The 21,463-nt window shown below is 34.3% G+C and overlaps 1 protein-coding gene across 1 annotated transcript in view; it reads right to left on the reverse strand.

Moving 5' to 3' along the window:
* GRIA4 (glutamate ionotropic receptor AMPA type subunit 4) overlaps nucleotides 1-21,463 on the reverse strand; it is a 412,492-nt gene that overhangs the window by 60,160 nt on the left and 330,869 nt on the right. Inside the window, exons 6-9 of the mRNA XM_061154923.1 lie at nucleotides 17,033-17,200; nucleotides 15,237-15,341; nucleotides 7,872-7,982; nucleotides 57-263 (exon numbers count right to left, since the gene is read on the reverse strand). Of these exons, the coding sequence (XP_061010906.1) occupies nucleotides 57-263; nucleotides 7,872-7,982; nucleotides 15,237-15,341; nucleotides 17,033-17,200 (591 nt within the window). The remainder of the gene's footprint in view (nucleotides 1-56; nucleotides 264-7,871; nucleotides 7,983-15,236; nucleotides 15,342-17,032; nucleotides 17,201-21,463) is intronic.

Raw genomic sequence — 21,463 nt, forward strand, 5'->3', positions numbered from 1 at the left:
TGAAAAAAACTTTCAGGTTTATGTAAGTAAATTTTCTAATAGATTGATTTGCTTACCCCATAAACAAGTTCTCCTACCATCCCATTCCAGATTTTTGTGTCTGCATCCCTTGCTCCATATTTTCCATCAGGGACAATGGCAATTTTATACTTGATACCAATATGTTTTGCAATTTCAGATGCCAAATCTACACAATATCCTTCATACTTGTCATTTCCTTCAAACATTTCATGATTTTTCTTGTACATAACATATGGGGATTCCTATAATGAGAGAAGTAGAACTGTAAAGGAGAAATTATGAAACATTCAAAAATTTTATGCAACTTTCACTTTTAGAACTTAAAAAATAGATTATATTTAGTATTAGTACACTCACTGGTTTTGTGTGGCAAGAAACTGATAATAAAACAGATGAACATGTAACTATGCTTAGAAGTATATTAAGTTGCTTTATAGATTCTGTTTTTATACTAAAAATAGAATCTTTAAAATAAAATAAATTTCTTTTGAATGATTATTACATACTTAGCACTGTGACTGTGATAGGAAAAATATATGTTAATAATTGACTAGATAAGCATAAATTATCATCTATGACAGTGGGATTACCATTTTCAAAGCATCTCATGACCTGAAGACTACTTAGGAGTCAACTTTGTACAATAAAAGACTTATTCAAAGTCATAGGTCACTGTATTCTGCATTTTTTTTAGCCACATTCAACTGAGACTTCCTTCAGGAAAAGAGCCATATTATTTTTCTTTGCTCTCTGGGATTTAGCAAGATGCCTTGGTCAGAGCAGGTATTAGTAAATGCAAAGAAGAAACAAATTAGCAGTCCTTAACATTTTATATACTAATTTGCATTAAATTGGCTTTCCTAAAATTGTCCTGTATCTTGGCTTTAATTAAGGTTGTGACCCAAGAAGTTTTATTCTATTATAAAAATATGTTCCCAAAAGAAGCTAATAATTTTTTTCCCAATTGTGAAAATCATTAACTCTTCAAGTAATATTTCTAGTAATATTCTCATTTAGTTTTTGAAGCAATAAGATAAAATAGGATGAAGAATTATTGTGAAATGAAAAGATTACTGCTAATTAGTAATAACTGAACAGTTTTCAGTACACACACACACACACTCACCCACCCACCCTCCCACACACACGCATCCCTAAACCAATCCATTTAAAGTCTGTGAAACTAAATAGACGTTAGCAGAAAAGCACTTGATTTTATAAACAAAACCTAATGCCACCAACTAAAAGATAGGCTCAGTGAACATGCAGTACATACAGAACTCCTGGTCACACTTCAGATTTCTTAATCATTTGCAGACAAGGAATGACCACTTTTGACTACAATGTTATTGAAGTCATGATTTATATTTTATAAAATAGCACCATGATATCCATTTAGTAATTTTAATATGTATCTTTTCTTTTCTCCCAGCAAATCTGTAGTTGCGAAAGTTGAACTTGCTCTTAAAACTCTGGATTAGAAGATGATTTACTTTGCATTACATGACAGTCTACACTAATTCTGATTTTGTTTTAAAGTACTTTGTAACTATAGAAACTATTTCAAAAAACAATAGAAGTGTAAATTATATAATATGTGATTTTCTCATAGAGATGACCTAAATAACTCTGTTGTGGGCAATTGTATAGGATTAGCTCTTGTATTATTTTCTTAAATCCTGCCTTAGGTAGATGTGGTCAAAAGAACCAGAAATCTCTCACTTCTTCCTTGAATTTGATGAGTATTCTAACACTGAACTTGGTTAAGAAATTTCTCCACCTACAAAATAAAGGCAACTAATTATCTCTTTAGATAGAAGAGAATTATTTGTTAGCTTAAAGAAAACATTCTCCAGATATAAATCATTTGAAAAATATGAATGTGGTTATAAAAATTGGTAAGCTGTTGCAAGACTGTTAATTTCTAAGATATGTTATGGAATATTACTTAAAATGAACCAATGCTTTCATTTTGTCTCTTTTCTTCTTGTGATAGTTAATTAAAATATGGAAGAATATGTGCAAACAAGCACAAATTGCACATTTGCACAGTCCTTAACATTCTAATTGAAATGGTTGTTAATATAACAAATGAGAGGTTTTCAAAAGGAGTATTGCTAAAGGTTCACACTTGCTACTAAGGTTGATAAATTCTAGAGTCAGAAATACTTGAACACATGAATTTTAGACCTTAGATGTGTATTAGCTTGTGTACAGAAGCTTCTTTAGCTAGTATTATCACCTAGCTTGCAAAATCCCCTCTACATTATATAGTGAATAATTTGTTTCATTAAAAGCTGCATTTTCAATGTTTACTCAAATATTTGATAAATACCTGCTGTGTGCCAGGCAGCTTGTGGGAACTAGGGTATACAAATAAATTATATATGCTCCTTATCCTCTTACGATTATGATTAAATTCTTTGTAATAAAGGTACAGGAGTGAAAATGGTGGGAGACCACCATATGTAATAACATATATAGTAAAAAATAATACAAGCCCTCAGTTATTTAGTGCTTGCTCTACATCAAGTACAAAGTTATTTAACTGTTCTTTAATGGTATCCTTTTATTTACTTTCCACACTGCCATTTTGAGGTAGGCACTTCCCATTTTGCAGATGGAAAATTTAAGCTTAAAGAATTTCAACAAATTGTTCAATTTCACAGAACTAGCAGGAGTGGAAGTTGAACCCATAATTTGAAATGTCTGGACATTTTTGAAGCTACTGTAGCATGTGTCAAAATACATGCAACTATTTGAGATTTCATGTGATTTAACAAGAGAGAAGACAAGATTAAACAAATGATTTCTGTATTTTTAGTGAATGAAGTTTTTGAAAAAAACAATGTATTAAAACCTTTCCATATTTCCTCATAGTGTCTGGTACTCAATAAATATAAAGATTTCCTGGTCTATCAATGCTTCCTAAATAAGAATATCATGGCAAGGTATTTATGTTAGAACTTCTGGTTCAGGGGTTCAAAAGGAAAGTAACTATTAATGAGTTCCAGATTATCTCTTCTGAAACAGGCATATGTATCTATAAATACAAATTTATTTAGTGTCTTTGATTTTTTTCCCTTTCTTTTTTGGATGGCAACACCCATCGGATTTTTGTTTTCCTAACAAACAAACCGACAAAGGTTAGAGAAGACTTCAGTTTACTGAAAATGTTGATTAGAAGTTTGTTGCTGTTAAGTCGTTAAGTCATGCCTGACTCTTAGGGGCATGAGTAATTGTTGAGATTCGAATATTGGTGCATGCAAATTAAGAGAAATAAGATGATCACACTCAGGAAGATGGAAGAACGAAAGGAGAGAACAGCTAGGCGTTTCTCGAACAAGATCTCTCAGAGCTGCTCAGCTCTTTCCAGTTACTTTGAGTCTGTCTCACTTTCCTTTTCTTTCATGTTAAATCCAAATTAGCAGCAAATCCTCAACACGCTCTCAACCTTTTCATTTGTCCCATTTCGAACCTGATAATTTATGTACAAGTAGCCCTTCAAACACTGCATACTTGAGGAGACTCAATACAAAGTTGTGGTGAAGAAAATACCAAGTCTTTTCAGTATAGTAAAAAACGAGTTATAGTCAATCATTAAGGGGTGTTTGTGGACCATCTTTAATAAGCAGCCTTATGGAGCCCTAGGTGCTCAACTGTGAATTAAAATGGAACACTATAACCTACCATCTTTGTTATCAACTGCTGTGTTCTGTGGGAGAACAATTCCTTAGAAGTTATTTAAAATGCATTACTTCTTAGTAATTATGAGTTTATTAGTACAATTTCCATAACGCATAGTGGTCTACATCTGCTCTGCTGTTTCAGGAAAGAAATCAGTCTCAGTCTAAAGCTATGGCACTAGAGTTTGCTTATGAAAATGTCTATATAAATGAATTAAGGTGATTTTCAATAAATAAAGTATCATTTTCCTACTGAGGAAACTTTTGTTTGGAATATTTGTCTTGATATTTAGCAAAAATAAAACTGTCAAAGTGTATATTTATTGGAAAAGCTTTAAGATTTTCTAAACATCACAAATATAATCATTGAAATCACTAGTTGAAAACAGGTAAAATAATAACATCAGTAATATCAAAAGTAATTTGCTATGTGGATATTTGCTTTTATCCAAAGAATCTTAATGTAGATAATTATTCCTATGGGTAAATTCTTAAAAGTGAACATTAAAATGTTGTTATTCAATCTATAAGAAATGAGCAAATTTAATAGTGGCATAATTTTAAGTTTATTAGAAATAACATTTAAAAGCATTGAGTTATAAACTCTTTGGAAGCAGGCACATGTATTGGGAAGATTAATATTTTGTACAAGAAAGAAAATTTAAAAAATCTGTATAGATATTTATATGTATGTATAAATATGCACTTGTATATACATGTGTATCTATGTGCAGTGCATTTACAAAATTCTACGTAAAAAAGATAAACTATCAAACAACTCATAAAAAGAATTAAAAAATTCTCCTGGAAGGACTGTTATAAGTAAAATTGTTTTAAGGCTTATAAAGCAGTTATGATACTGAATAAATTTGGATTTTGTGGAAAAATTTCCAAAAGGATTGTTGTGTTCATGAGATGGTAAGAAATGCATTCTTAGTTTCGTAATGAGTTATAAGTTTCATTTACTTTCAGTGAAGGATTTGGGGAAAAATGAGATTGACCGAAATTTAATTGTATCTCTCCTTTTCCAGAGAGTTCAGCCAAAGAAAGTAGTGAAATTACAGAGGAAACCACCACACCAATATCTACTGCAAACCACTTTTTTCCTCAATTGCTGCACTTAGCTAAACCACCTGGCACAGATTTGGCTTCTTTAGGTTGTTTATTTTGAATGTAAAATGTTAAATTAACATGGTCACGGTCTCATAAATTTTACAAATTTTATACAATTTTTAGTCACTAAGACTTCAAGAGAAAAAACGTTGAGCATCTGAAACTTTAGATGCTTTAGAACTTTAGAACTTCTAAACTTTGAAACTTTAGACTTTTCAATTTTGTAGTCATGATTCTCATGTGATGATAGTGTCAAACTTACTTTTATTTAGATTTAGTTAAGTTATATTCAGTATGACTATATTCAGGAAGAATAAATTAGTCATTAAAATGAAGACATAAAATAAATAGATTTCAGCAATGAAAAAAGCTAAAGACACATTTTAATTAAAAAATGGTATCTACTATACTTATTATGTTTCTTGTCTACTTTTTCTCATTAGAATTAAAATTCAATTGAAAATGCAGGATTTTTGTCTGTTTTCTTGGCTAACATATCCCAGGCTTATAACTGTGCCTAGCAAATAGCAGACGCTTAATAAATATTTGTGAATGAATAAATAAATTTCTCAATCAACTTTATTCAACAATACCATGTACTATTACAGTGTATCAACATGTAAATAACAACATACACAAAGGAAAGACAAATGGTAGAACAGCAAAGTCATAACAATTTTGATCAAAATGAATGAGTTCCAGTGCCACAACAGTCTTCTTTTTATGTCTAGATATCTGTCTTGCACATAGTTTAACATCTAACCAATTCCATTCCTGTTGAAAGTTTTCAAGTTAATCTAAGGGATTATAATACACCAGTGTAAATATCTCATTCATCTACAAAAAAGCACATTTCTTTCAAAATGAAAGAGGTGATGGAGATGTCATAGGTCCTGGGAAAGTATCAACAAAAACAAATACAAGGAACATTTTTGGCGAAAGGATGCTAGCATTTTTGTTTTTGAATTATTGAAGTTTCAAAGATCATAGGTATTATTTATATAGAGATTACATTTTTATACAAAAGACAGATACTAATACTGCACTATTTTCATTGCAAAAATATTGGTGACATCACTGTCAAAGAAAAGATAACTGTACAGAATAGTCTTTATATATATAGGAAACAATTGGATTTTTCAATAACTTTACTCATTTTTTGACAGCGTGCTTTCTGAAAAATAGCCATGCTTGCAAAACTAATTCAATATTATGGCCTGAAGAATTGTGTCTCCACCTCCTTTAATAACAGAATCTACATTATACCTATAATGAACACTAAAACACCTTATTTCATGTAGAACAGGCAAAATTTCAAAAAAATTTTAAAGAAAGCAACTATGTGTATCCAGAAAAGAAGGATGCAGATTCATAGATATTTACTTTTAGAAAATCTACTCTTGGAATTAGAAGTGTTAAAATTCCATCATTTATGTCCAATGACCTCATTTCAAGATATGGGAATTGATACGTCAGAATTAAGTATTATTTTTCAACATTTAGTTTCTTGAAAAAGATGAGGATTAATTCTTCTTTGTTCTAATATCTCAGGAAAGTCACAGAACTTAAAAATAAGTGTTTTTTTCTGGTAGTCCAGAGTTGATCATCCAAGAAGAATCCCACATGAACAATTAGTTTAAATTTACTACACAGAAGAACAAGACTTGAGCTTTAGTTAGGAATAGTTGAACAACGTGGAGCTCATTTCTTTCTTGATCAATTTCTTAAAATAGGATTCTTCATCAGAGGCTGAAAAGAGGAGGACTGTACTGAAGTATGACTTTCCATTACTGTGTCTTTTTTAGGAATATATATATGTATATGTCCATATACATATATATATATTTAAGTTCCATGCATTACACAATTAAGTTAGAAGATATATATTTTTCATTCATACACAAAAATTGCTGTTGGTTGGTTTGAATTCTAAAATTATAAACTTCCAATTAAGGCTTGACATTAACATTAAGTAACTAGCTGGTGGCGCAACACTGATGAAATTAATTGCAACATGTGAAAGCTTTTCTCTGGCATTTTCATGCTTTGACCTCAATGTCAAAATTTTGGAAATAACTTGACATTACTAAAAACATAAAGTTAAAATTACATAAGCTAAAAATTAAATTACAGAAAATAGTTTCTCTTTATTTAGAGTAAAGGCCTTATAAAAGTTAAAAATATGTCCTGCCTAATGAGACAGTGAGCTGAGGATATATAACTTAAAATTAGATAGAAATAATTACCGATTGTTGATCTCCTTTGACTAACATTGACTGTAAAACGCATGTTTGAATTTACAAGAGAAAAATATGAGATACACTATGTAAAAGATAATTTCATGAGAATCTCTTTGAAAAAGCAGACTTAAAATTTAGAGCATTTTTTATTTTTATAATGTGACCAAATGAAGATCATATTTTTATTAATTTAGGAGAATTTCAATACATTTTAATGCATTTTTTCCCACAGGTCAATGAGAAAAATAATCGGTACAAAAACTCCTTTGTGAAGTAAATATAAATATAAAACAAAATTTATTTTTAAAGCATACAGTTGTGTAAACCATGCTTATTAAAATCTTAACATTCATATCTCTATTATAAAGACAATGCAAATCATTATTAAATTAATAAAGCACCTGAAAATTATAATTTTGAGCACTATTAGCTATTATTACATTGATGTTTTAAAAGCATAATAACAATATATGATGTTTACTACTGGGTATTTCACGTTGTTGATCTTTTCCATGTTCATTCTTTTGTCCTTTGAAATCTTAGCATTTGATTCATTTCCAATGAAAGAGTTTCAGTTTTTAACATCTGAGCATTTTTCCAAGAACAATAATGCAACAAAAGATGGTACAAATAAAAGTCCTGAAATGAGTTCAGGACAAACTTATTCAAAGCCTCAACAGACTTTTGTTGATGAGAACACCAATGCCACCATCACTAAGATGCAATCTTCACCTTCCCCGTTCACCATAGCTGGGGATTAAAACTGCCTGTGGGCAAAATGAAACATCATAAAGCACAGACCGAAACTTACCATAATAGTGGTTACAACAACTGTTCTGTTTTCAATAGCTGCTGTGTCATTGCCAAGAGTGGGTACATCTTGAATCAAGACTAATTTATCCATATCATTCCAGTACCCAACCTGCCAAATAGAGAAAATTCTTGAAAACACATTTAAGAAGAGTATTCTCTAGTTCTTATTGGAACAATGAGAAGTATTAATAAGAAAACAAAACAAACTTATGAAGCACACACAAAAAATGTGTTTGGAAGTTTTTTTAATTCATGGTGAGCCAGTTTTCCTAATGTTAATGATACTATCTACTTATACATTTGCCAACTTTACAATTTATTAATACACTCATGGACTAGCTAAGACATTGAGAATGAATGGGTTCAGAAAGGAATATGGATACAGACGGAATACCATTTTGTTCTGATGCTCTTGTAGTGAGAATGATTGGAAACTTCTATACTTAATTTACATGATTTTTTATCAATAATGTTACAGATTTTATAGTAAAGAGAATAGATTTACACAGGGCACATGTACAGGATGTTTTAAAAAAATTAGATTTGTGTATTTTAAAACAATATAGAAATAGTTTCATATAACCTAGCCACTAGATAACAATCTTACCATTTCTAAAATGCTAAATATATAAAATGTTAATGATTACTTAATATTTTACTTTTGAAAATTTTAAATTTGTATTTTTAAATTTTAAATCCTTATATCACTTCTCATTTAGACTTGGAGCAAACTCTTTTCCGTAAAATATATTAAGCAATTAGTTGAGCACTATACAAATAACAAACTAAAATGGGCTCCTAAAGGAAATTTAGGATTCTTTTCAGCATGCAGACTACCTCTTTACTGCTTGCTCTCTGACAGACACTGTAATCAATGCTTAAAAAAAAAAAGACATACATCTTAAAGTTTATACACACAGCAAATATAAAGGTAGGTGCAATTACAAGTCCATATACTTTACTGTTATGCTACATAAACCTATATGAGTGTTCACTTAATGCTTGCCAAACTTCTTTCTTGAATTTCCAGATGCAGTTGATAAAACTCATGTTTTCAATAAAATGTATGCAATTGATCACAGGGAAGCCTGGTGTGCTCCAGTCCATGGGGTCACAAAGAGTCAGACACAACTGAATGACTGAACAGCAACAAGTTGCTCACTGGTCTGTATTCACTGTTTGTAATGTTTTGAAAGCCTTGTTTCCTTCAAGGTTTTACTGTCATGTTAGTATTTGTGAACATATTAAAATAAAATAAGTATTAGCATATCAAAAAGAAACACTATTTATTTATAAATATTGCATATATAATTAGAATATATAAAAATAATTTTCATTAATATGCTTTGCTACATTGCTTAATTTGATCCAAAATTATGAGTATAAATCAATTCAGCAGTTATTTTTAAGTGCCCGTATGAATTTGAAAGTGAAAGTGAAAGTTACTCAGTTGGTCTGACTCTTTGCAACCCAGGCCAGAATTCTCTAGGCCAGAACACTGGAGTGGGTAGCCTTTCCCTTTTCCAGGGGATCCTCCCAACTCAGGCATCAAACCCAGGTCTCCCACATTGTGGGCAGATTCTTTACCATCTGAGCCACAAGGCAAGCCCAAGAATACTGGAATGGGTAGCTTTTCCCTTCTTCAGCGGATCTTCCCAACCCAGGAATTGAACTGGGGTCTCCTGCATTGCAGGTGGATTCTTTATCAACTGAGCTACCAGGGAATTTGTGCTAACACATTTAACATCAGTGAAAAATTTAATTAAAACTAAATAAATATACCTTTGAGACCTACCTTCTCCTCAACTTCTACATGTACTTAAAAAATAATTTAAATAAAGTAATTTAAATAATTTAAAAAGCATGTCAGTTAATTCATCCTTGCACATGACAGTTATACAACATAAAAATAGGTTTCACAGTTTAGTACTCCATTAAAATGCAGCCACATTCCAGATCTCAGCAGCCCATTCTCTGGGAAAGCAAATTTTCTTTGTTAATGAGTTAGTGAGTTCCCACAACAGAAAAACTATAGATCTGAGACAGATTCTGGAGAGTCTTCAGATGTTGACAAGACCTTGATATTTTGTATTCAAGGACAATCTGTGGGTTCATGAGTGTCTTCCTGCATCCCAAGACAAATGATTTAGAAGTAATGGAAAATTAAAATAATAACCAAAATTTTACCCAACTGTATCTATTTATCTTAAATGTCCTTGGAATTCTAGTGAAAAAGAAATCCAAGTTTTGTGATACAGAACCATGGTTTGTACACAGGTGTCATGTGGGCCATGGACTTACTGGGAAGAAGGACAGTACAGGGTGACAATAGCTCAAAAGTCATTTCCTAAAGTAAAAGATATTAAAGTTTGTACCTAGAACCGCATGTGAGATATTTTCTCTCTCTAAGAACTCTTCCCATGCCTGATCTCATTTAAGTAGGAAAGTAGGCATATTTTTTCCCCTAGAGACAGAAATTGGGTGAACAAGAGTTTTGTAATGCTCTTGTAATGTAAAAACGTAATGTAAAAATATGGAAGCATTTAAATTGCTAAACTGTAGGAAATGTCAGAGAAATATTTGTCTTCTTTGGATTCCTAAAGATGAATTGTATACAAACATAACCATAATATAATGTATGAGTAAATAGCTCTGTTTTTACAGTAGGGGCTTCCCTCATAGTTCAGCTGTTAAACAATCTGCCTGCAATGCAAGCGACCCTGTCGTGGGTCAGGAAGATCTCCTGGAGAAGGGATAGGCTACCCACTCCAGTATTCTCGGGCTTCCCTAGTGACTCAGATGGTAAAGAATCACCTGCAATGTGGGAGACCTGGGCTCAGTCCCTGGGTTGGGAAGATCCCCTGGAGGAGGGCATGGCAACCCACTCCAGTATTCTTGCCTGGAGAATCCCATGGACAGAGGAGCCTGGTGGGTTGCAGTTCACGGGGTTGCTAAAGAGTTGGACAAAACTGAGTGACTAAGCACTGCACACAGCAAATATCTCTGTATTTACGGTAGACTTTGCCTGCAATGTAGGGGTTGAGGGGCCGTGAGAAGCCTCTGTTTTACTCAAAGTTGGTTCCTCGGAGAGATGATTTGACCAGACCTGTCCTGAAAAACATGGCTTAATCCTCTTACCAACCTTGAGGAGAAAAGTTATGGGTCCTGGGACTGATAATATTTTGTGGCAGTTAAGAGAGTAGCTTTGAAGCTAGATAATGAGCGTTGGTCTCCACCCCAGGTCCATCTCTTTCTAGTTGAACATCCCTGTACAGGTTACTTAGTTTCTCTGAACCTTAATTTTCTCTTATATAAAGTGAGAAAAATATGTCTAGTTTTCAGATTGCTGTAAGATTAAAAATTAAAATGTGCAAAAAGTTTCCTTCATATGTCTGGCATATAATCTGCTCTCAATAAATATAATATTTATGATTAACAAAGGTCCATCTAGTTAAAGCTATGGTTTTCCCAGTAGTCATGTATGGATGTGAGAGTTGGACTATAAAGAAAGCTGAGCACAAGAGAATTGATGTTTTGAATGGTGGTGTTGAAGACTCTTGAGATTCCCTTGGACAGCAAGGAGATCCAACCAGTCCATGCTGAAGGACATCAGTCCTGAATATTCATTGGAAGGACTGATGCTGAAGCTGAAACTCCAATACTTTGGCCACCTGATATGAAGAGCTGACTCATTTGAAAAGATTCTGATGCTGGGAAAGATTGAAGGCAGGAGGAGAAGGGAGTGACAGAAGATGAGATGGTTGGATGGCATCACCAACTCAATGGACATGAGTCTGAGTAAACTCCGGGAGTTGGTGATGGACAGGGAGGCCTGGCGTACTGCAGTCTATGGGGTCACAAAGAGTCAGACATGACTGAGTGACTGAACTGAACTGACCTGAAGAATTACTGAAATCATGGAAGCCTGGTTTTAGAGCATTTTTGTAAGATCACTGGAATTCCAAGAAGATTCCACAATACTTAGGAGCTGAGACTTCAGGAAGAGCTTTGTGGCTTCTACTTAATGAGACTCTGCTCAACTTTCTGTTACAGAATCCAGACAAACTGATCTGTTAACTCTCTGATCTATTTTCAAAGATAGCTCCCTTATGGGCAAGTGTTCAGTTTATAAGAATGACTGCTCGCTTTTCAGACATACTGCTGAGACTCACCAGCTTAGTGTTTCTCACAGTAGTTCATTTTTAAGTTTGATATTCCTGAGAGAATGCCCAAGAAAAACAAGGATAGATAAGCCTACACCAATTCACTCTTCATATTTCTTTTAACAGTTTTAGACAAATATCAGTTGAGAGTGAAGATGTACTGTTCATTACTTTCCCAACTTATTCTCTAAATTTCTCCTCTAAAAACCTTAATTTTTGTTACCATCATGGTTCAATAGGCCATGAAAAGATTCACTGCTTTAAATAACTCACTTGATGTTATCACTAGTTACCACCAGCTTCCTTTTTCCATTATTTAATGAGGAGATCATTTTACTTTTTGTACTTACTGTTTTGGGAAATATGGAATTGTCTTTTGCATTTTAGAAAGGTTCTACTTAAATGGCTAATTTTGCAGAATTTGATTTGTGACAATCTGATTACCAGTTAGTCAATATTCTTAGGGACTTGTAGAATATTCTGTCTGCTCCATAACTAGCAGAGGGACTTAGCTTAAAATGGGCTTCTTTCTTTCTTGTTGCAAACTGTGTGCTGACAGAGTGAGTAGAATCAGTGTTTACATTAAATTTTTTCTTGGCAGCGTATCTCAGTCTCTTTCTTCAGGAAGTACCCTTGAAAGGGTCACCATACCCCCTGGCTTTGAAACTGATGTTCCATGTTCTACCCTACTTGATCTGGATCATATAGGCTCCTGCCTGCTCTGTATCGGTGGGCAGTGTGCACTCACAGCGATGTCACTAAAAGGGTGAAAGTCTTTCATTGTTTTCATGGCAGCTTCAAATTGAGGAGAACACACTATGACAGACTGGAGCAAAACACAACTTTGAAAGCTTTTACCATCTTCCGATGTGTGACTTTAATTATCCTGCCTCCAGCCTGTCCTTGGATCTTGCCTTTACCATTTCTACCTATTCAAACTCTAAACTTCACACCCTCACTTTGAATCTCAGCTCCTCCATGCAGCCTTCTTTGATTTGTTTTCCTCCACTAGGAAGTTATCTCCTCTGCTTTAGGCTTTCCAGATGCTTTCTCTTTAACTGCTGTATTGAACTTACTATATTCTATCCTGCTAGAAAATAAACTCTTTTAGGGCAGAGTCTACTCAAGTGGGTTTATGAGTAGAAAGCTTCGGAATTCAGATATATCTGAATTTAAGTCTTTGTTTTATCATTTATAGGCCTTAGACAAATAGCTATAATATATTGCACGACAGCAGAAAGTGAAGAGGACCTAAAGAGTCTCTTGATGAAGGTGAAAGAGGAGAGTGAAAAAGCTGGCTTAAAACTCAACATTCAAAAAAACTAAAATCATGGCATCTGGTCCCATCACTTTATGGCAAATAGGTGGGGAAACAATGGAAACAGTGACAAACTTTATTTTCTTGAGCTCCAAAATCACTGCAAATGGCGACTGTAGCCATGAAATTGAAAGACGTTCCTTGGAAGAAAAGTTATGATAAACCTAGACAGTGTTTTAAAAAGCAGAGACATTACTTTGCTGATAAAGTTCCATCTAGTCAAGGCTATGGTTTTTCCAGGAGTCATGCATGGATGTGAGAGTTGGACCATATAGAAGGCTGAGCGTTGAAGAATTGATGCTTTTGAACTGTGGTGTTGGAGAAGTCTCTTGAGAGTCCCTTGGACTGCAAGGAGATCCAATCAATCCATCTTAAAGGAAATCAATCCTGAATATTCATTGGAAGGACTGATACTAAAGCTGAAATTCCAATACTTTGGCCACCTGATATGAAGAACTAACTTATTGGAAAAGACCCTGATGCTGGGAAAGATTGAAGTCAGGAGAAGAAGGGGATGACAAAGGATGAGATGGTTGGATGGCATCACCGACTTAATGGATATGAATTTGAGCAAGCTCCAGGAGATGGTGAAGGACAGGGAAGCTAGCATGCTGCAGTCCATGGGGCTGCAAAAAGTCAGACATGACTGAGCGACTGAACAGCAACAATTGCACTGTAATTTTCTCACTGGGAAAAGGGAGAAAATAGTAGTACTCCATTACAGGCTCATTGTGAGGATTAAATTACACCAAGTTCAGTGCTTGGAACATAGCATGCATTTCATAAATTGTAACTATCACTATTATATTAACACAGGAAAGTGTACTTGGGAAAGTTTTTTTTTTTAGCATCCAAGTGTTGAAACAGATAATTTTTAGATAAGGTAAGTTGAACATATTTTTCTTAAGCATCCTAGCTAATGCTAGAGAAAAGGAATGTTAAAAAGTTATATGTTAGGTATAAAATGTTTATAGTTAATTTATGTGGTGGAACTGTATTGCTCCAATATACAAAGCACTTTTTGGATGTTGAGAGCATTGCTGATGCTTATTATGCTTAGTCACATCACAAGATCAGCAATTATCTTCTGAAATCCAAAAGTCTATCACCAGCAGCTTTCTGAACCACCTTCCTGGTCCCTCAATTGAAGTTCTTAGGTATCTCTCACTCTCTTCAACCTAACGGTAATCTTAATAATATTATCTTCCATCATCTCTTTTCTTTGAATGTTTATTTAAGGAACATTTAGCCTTCTATGATATGCCTATCCATTAGAAGTAGTTTTCTTGTTCTGTCTCTAATGGTTTCAGAAATGACTACATGAAAATGAATAAGTCTTTTACTTATATTGTGTGCTTTCCTGAAGAGTATATTATGGGTTTTCTGGGATTCTTTTTGCTAAGCCTTTAAAAAAGTGCTTTTATTTTGGATAAGGAATGTAAAGAGTGGGTAAATATTTCATTTCAGCTTTGGTGCACCATCAAATATCAATCATTGACACAAGAATTTATTTCAGGATGAATTACCAAGAAAATATTACTTGTAAGTGCAGATGACCCTTATCGACACATGTTTGAACTGCTCAGGTCCACTTTTACGTGGATTCTTTTCACAGTAAATACCACGATACTACACAGTCTGTGTTGCTTGAAGCCTCAGATGTGGAGCTGCAGCAATGGAGGAACCACATATATGGAGGGCCCATTATAATTTTGACACAGATTTTTGACTGTGTGGAGAGTCAGGTCCCCTAAATCCCGCTTTATTCAAGGGTTAGCCATATTCACAATTTTTTAAAGATGTAGCCTATCTGGCTGTATTTCACCTATAAGATGTTTAACATGCCAAATGCAAACTAAGAAAGCAGTCCAGTGCGGCTCACCTTCCTCGGCCCGGTGCTCTTCAGCTCGAACACGTCCATTGTGTAATTGACTCTGCGTCCGTAGTGGTCAAACTGAACATTTCCTGTTAGCCCTTGAATTTGAACCTATGAATGAAAAGGAAAATCTACACATGTAATCATTTGCCATTTTACTTATGGAAATCTTTACTTCATCTGCTAGGCTTATGACTACACATGGGTGTGGAACTATAATCTATAAGCAACTCTTCAAAAAAGCCATGGGGTATTTGAGCTACTGGGATAGAATTGGATAGAGGAATATCAAAGAAATATATAAGCAATTCTGTTATGTACTTGAAAGATAAATATGTTTTTTTTTATTATGAAGTTTCCATTGTACTTCTTCAATTGTGAAATATTATTTATAAGAATAGAAATATGGTTTCCTTTATAGTTACTTTTCAGTTTTATCTACACATCCACATAATAGGTTAAATAACCCTGATAACTACAGCAGATCATATTTCTCCTTGCTAATGTTAAAATTAAGACATTCAGAAAGACAAACATATTTTTGAAAATATTCAAGTGTACTTTATTCCAAATCCTTTTAATTCATTTAAACTTATGTTCTAAACCTATGGCATTTCAGAACATTTAAAATGTATTACTAAAAATACACACATATTACAGTAGTCATTTGAAAAACAGTGTTAGTATAACTATAAAAGACTAAAATAAATACTTAATCCAAGGTTACAAGGCAATTTGAAGGTCTATTGAGGCAGTCAGTAGATTAGTAGAATAAGAGTGTATGCCAAATATTTCAGGTTTTTCTTCATTCTGGTTCCAAGGTAGGTTTGTTCTTCTTGGACCCTTTTTGGTTAGCTAGGTCTATGTGACTCTTTCTGACAAAAGAGTTGTAAATGGATGTAATGAGTGCTAAAGCATTTAATTGCCAATTAGAAACTTCCCTACAACTCTTTTCCTTTTGTAGCATTCAAGATGGTAGCTGCTATGTCAATTTGGGTCCCTGAGTGATTATAAAAAACAGAGTGCCCCTACTAATCTGGTGTGTGTCTGTGAGTGTGAAATCCTCTTTTGTTGTTTTAAGCCACTGAAGCTTGGGGTTGTTTATTACTGTGACATAACCTAGCTTATCCTGGCTAAGCATCTGCATAACATATAAACACCAGTAAACATCTAGTGGGCTTCCGAGGTGGCTCAGTGGTAATGAAGTTGTCTGCCAAGCAGGAGATGCAGGTTCAGTTCCTTTTTTGGGAAGATGCCCTGGGGGGAGAAGTGGCAAACCACTCCAGTATTCTTGCCTGGGAAATTCCATGGACAGAGGAGCCTGGCAGACTACAGTCCATGGGTTCGCAAAGAGCTGGGCGTGACTTAGCGACTAAACCACTACCTCCACCATTCTATCCAGTATCCTATGTAGAAATGTCTCAGAAATGATAATGGCTTAATATGTTAAAATGGAAATTGTAATATATAGGTTTTTGCTGATAGATTATTTTGTTTTCCTGAATACTCCATTTAAAAAGGACAATGAAATAAATTGAAGGCTTCCCAGGTTGTTCTAGTGGTAAAGAACCTGCCTGCCAATGCAGGAGACATAAGAGATGCAGGCTTGATCCATGGGTTGGGAAGATACACTGGGAGAGGGCATGGAAATCCACTCCAGTATTCTTGCCTGGAGAATCCCATGGGCACTGGAGCCTGGCAGGCTGCAGTCCATAGGGTTGCAAAGAGTTGGACACAACAGAAGTGACTTAGCACACATGCACGTGTAAAACAAACTGAACATAAATAAAATTGTGAGTTACCTGTTTGAGTGTCCTCTCCATGTCAATCCCCTGGCCCCATGGAGCAGCTGGATTTGCCAGACAATCTCCAGCATTTCCTCTCCTGGAAATATCAATTTTCTGTCTTCTGAGACTTCGGAATGTTTCAGCCATCACAAGGACTCCATCATAAGTCAGAGCAGACGTATACTAACAAAATTAAAGTAAATATAATGGTAAAATGTTAAATTCTTACCAATCTTTAGGAATTGTCTGGGGACTACGTGGGTTTGTGACATAAAGTACCATGCTGTCTGAAGGGCAGATAAATTACTGCCCTTAACTTTCCCTTAAATTAAATTCCTTTAATTTAACTTTAATTAATTTCCTCTAGCTGCAGGAATTTCTACTATTGCTTTATTACAAAGACTGTATATCAGTTCTTACCACTGTGATTTTTATTGCACAGCTTTCCATCAGTTGGGAGAAGCAAGCCCTCTAGGTAAGGTCTTTCTGTTGTGTCCAAGTAGAAACAGCGAATGTATTTTTTTTAAAAAAAGGCTAAATGCAGTATTTCCACAATCTACCTTATAGTCTCTTGCTGTGGGTGAGCCTCAGGAGGGCTGGGATATCTCACTCTTTCCTTCTCTCAATGTCCATCAGGTGTTCGTTAGATTTCATATATGTTTTTTGACTTAGAGTGCATATCTCTGTCTAGTTTTTCAGAAGAATGAATGGGAATGTTTATTGTTACTTTAAATATAAGGTACAGAAGTAACATCTACTTATTTACCAAATGTATATACACATTGCTAAATAAACACGAGTACTGTTATGCCCATGCCTGCAGAGTGTGCTCAGGAAGGTTAAATCATTTTTCTGTTTCTATTGTAACTTAGGATCAAAGTGGAGAAATGAAATATAGATCATCTGTTTTCTGGTGATCTCCTATGCTTCTCTTTGAGAAAAGAGAAATAATATCAGGAAAAGATTTATTAAGGTTAAGAGAAAATGAAGAAAAACTGAGAAGGAAATGTGGTTTGTTTAATCTGAAAATCAGCAGAACAGGGAATACTTGTAAAATCTGTTTACAGAATTCCTAATCATATGAAAAATATGATACAATTTTCTTGAAGTATGGCAAAGCATAAACTGCTGATCATGATGAAAAACTATTTTTTCTCTTTCAAGAATTTCATGTATGCACAATTCTATATGATTAACGTATTCCAAGCTTATATTAAGGGTAGTTTTGTGACATGGAACATGGAAGATGATCTTGATTTGCTGATTATAAATTAAGAAAAATCATTAGAAATTTAAATTGTAGAAAGTAAACTTAGGCAATATGACTATTAAGTATAGCAGTCAGTTTTCTAGGGAAGGACTGAGATACGGATAAGATAAAGAATACAAACTCTAACAAAGAACTCTTCAATGGTAAAGAATCTAATTAAAGCTTCATCATAAAGATTTATATGTGACATATAAATTATAAATCTTGCTATATATTCTGCAAGGGCATGGACAAAATGAACTTAAAGATAAGCATCCACACTCATAATTGGAGTGGTATGGTTGATGAACATTAAGATACTTAACCAAAAATGGATATACCTCCTCCCCTGCCTGGACCAACATATTTTTGAGTAGAGAAAGCCATCAAATCATCTTTCTGGATGGCAAGAAAATAAAAACAAGCATTGATGTAGAAAGAAAAAAAAAAAGCAATGCTAGCATTTTAGGATCAAGAGCGAAAAAAGAAAACTATCGTTGCTTTTCTAAATAGGAGAAAAAAGCTGAGAAGATATGACACCAAAAAAGCCAAATCACATGCTGTGTTTAAAAAGTCCATCCGTTTTTATGAAACAAGTGAACTACAAAAGAGAACAGATGTCGTACAGACTGCTGCAGAGCAAAGCCAGTGGCAAAGCCTTTTGACAGGTCATAGAGCTGATAAATGGAAAGAAGCAGTAGTTAAAACTGGTTTTACTTTTTAAAAGGATTTCATTATTTTCTATGTGTCCTATTGTACTAAAGTCCAAGAAACCATATTTATGGGCACATATGCCCATAAATTTCCAGATGGCATCTAGAAATTCTTATTAAACATACTCTTCATTTTGGAGGTAAGGTGGCACTTCCCTGGTAGCTCAGATGGTAAGGAATCTGCCTAAAATGAGGGAGATCTGGGTTCGATCCCTGGGTTGGAAAGATCCCCTGGAGAAGGAAATGGCAATCCACTCCAATATTCTTGCCTGGAGAATTCCACGGACTTAGGAGTCTGGTGGGCTACAGTCAACGGGATTGCAAAGAGTTGGACACGACTGAGCAACTAACAATATCCGAAACTAAGTGTTGACCTAGAACTATTTATTGCTTTAAGCAGTGATTAGAATGATGGAATGAATTCTGTTTATCCAAGATTGTATATAAAAAGGTATAGTTTGGTGGAATCATAGTGCAGTAACAAGAGTCTAGGTATTGAGAATAAAGAACTATATGAATTCTATTTCTATTTATAGTTTTAAGGAAATGTGTAGTATGCTTTCTGGTTACAAAGCACAAAACAGAACAAAATAAAATAATGACAATTTTTTGTGTAGTTGTGAGGATAAAATTTCATATTATATCTGAGAGTTCTTTGAAAAGTGTGCTAGACACTGGCTAGGAACTGTGACAACTACATGTGTGTGAAGTCACTTCAGTCCTGTGCTACTCTTTGCAAACCCACAGACTGTAGCCCACTAGGCTCCTCTGACCATGGGATTCTCTAGGCAAGAATGCTAGAGTGGGTTGCCATTTCCTCCTACAGGGAATCTTTCTGATCCAGGGATCAAACTCATGTGTCTAATGTCTCCTGCATTGGCAGGAAGGTTCTTTACCACTAGCGCCACCTAAGAAGCCTACACAGATGGCCCAAAGGTGTAGTGTTAAAGTGTTGTCTATTGCTGAGTGCAAGAAGGCTGTGCTGTGCTTTATAGAAAAAATATGTTTGATAAGCTTTGTTCAGGCTTGAGTTATAGTGCTACTCGCTGTGAATTCAATTAATATTAATTGATCAACAATATCTTAAATAAGATATGTTTAAACAGAAACACACATAGAACAAAGCACTATGTGTTGATTGGTTGACAAAACTGTTGTGACCTAATTTTGTAATTTTCCCTAGGAGTAAGGATTCAATATTCACTAATTCAGTGTTCATGGCAGCTTTATAGAATGTAACTACCATAAATAATTAGAACTGACTACATGTATTTATTAAATGGTCACTGGATGCCTAGCATACTAAGAGAGTTGTGAAAGACAAAACAAAGTGCCCAAAGCTATGACATAGATAAGTCTGGTTGGAGATGATCAAATAGTAAACGTTGCAATAGGCTAAAGGCAAGAGAGGGAAGGAATAACCACACCAGTGTATCTGGACAGAAGGACCGCAGTGGACACATATTACTACATATTATCTACATATCATTACTACATATTATCTACATATCATACACACAATACTACATATTCTCACTGAAATTAAAAAAAAATAGTTACAAGGAACTACAAAACATGCCAAGAAGTTTGAAGCCCATTCTAGATACTAAAACTCTAAGGATAACAAGGAGTTGAAGAGATGGTTTATAGAAGAAATGCTGAGATTAAAAAAATAGCTGAAAAATATGTGAGGAAGAAAGAGATGAAAGAGAAGGGCAAGAGGGTCTCTACATACACTGATGAAGAATGAGAGGAACTTGCTGTAAAGCAAATTATTCAGATGAGTTTGGAAGGAAGCTTGATGCTTGTTTTTACTTGTGTGTTAGTATTTTAAATAATTGAGCTTTTGGGATAATTTTCTTCTGAGCCAGCTTGAAGGAAAAGCAGACTAAAAGACTTCTTAAGTTTCTTTTTATCCTGAAGGTGGTGTGCATCTTGAAGATATTTTTGCTTTTTAATATACTTTCATATGTATTACCTAAGCTTGCAAAGTGGTGTAATATAGTGGACAATGCACTTGTCTAAGGCTCAAGGAGTTCACAACTTGATCCTGGGCAAACATTTCACAAATCTGGTCCTTGACTTAAGAACAGTCAGTTAACATACCATTTAATATCTTGCATTTAGAAATTTGTAAAATCATAGGGTGGACTACAGTGCTTGACACATAGTGGATACTCAATAAATGCTTCATTTTGAAAGTAGTGAAAATGGAATGACTAGCCAAACTGCTATACTACATAGAGGAAATTGACAAAGTTGGAAGAACTGAGATTCTCTACCATAGATTATAGTTTTCTAGGCTTGAATTTCCAAATTACGTTTGAAAATTTTTACTTGAATACACTGTCAATGAGAGATTAGTAAAAGTTGTTTAAACGATGATGTCTTATTATCAGTTCAGTTCAGTTCAGTCACTCAGTCATGTCCAACTCTTTGCGACCCCATGGACTGCAGCATGCCAGGCCTCCCTGTCCATCAGCA

Source organism: Dama dama, chromosome 1 (assembly GCF_033118175.1).
Source record: "Dama dama isolate Ldn47 chromosome 1, ASM3311817v1, whole genome shotgun sequence".
Classification (NCBI taxonomy): Eukaryota; Metazoa; Chordata; class Mammalia; order Artiodactyla; family Cervidae; genus Dama; species Dama dama.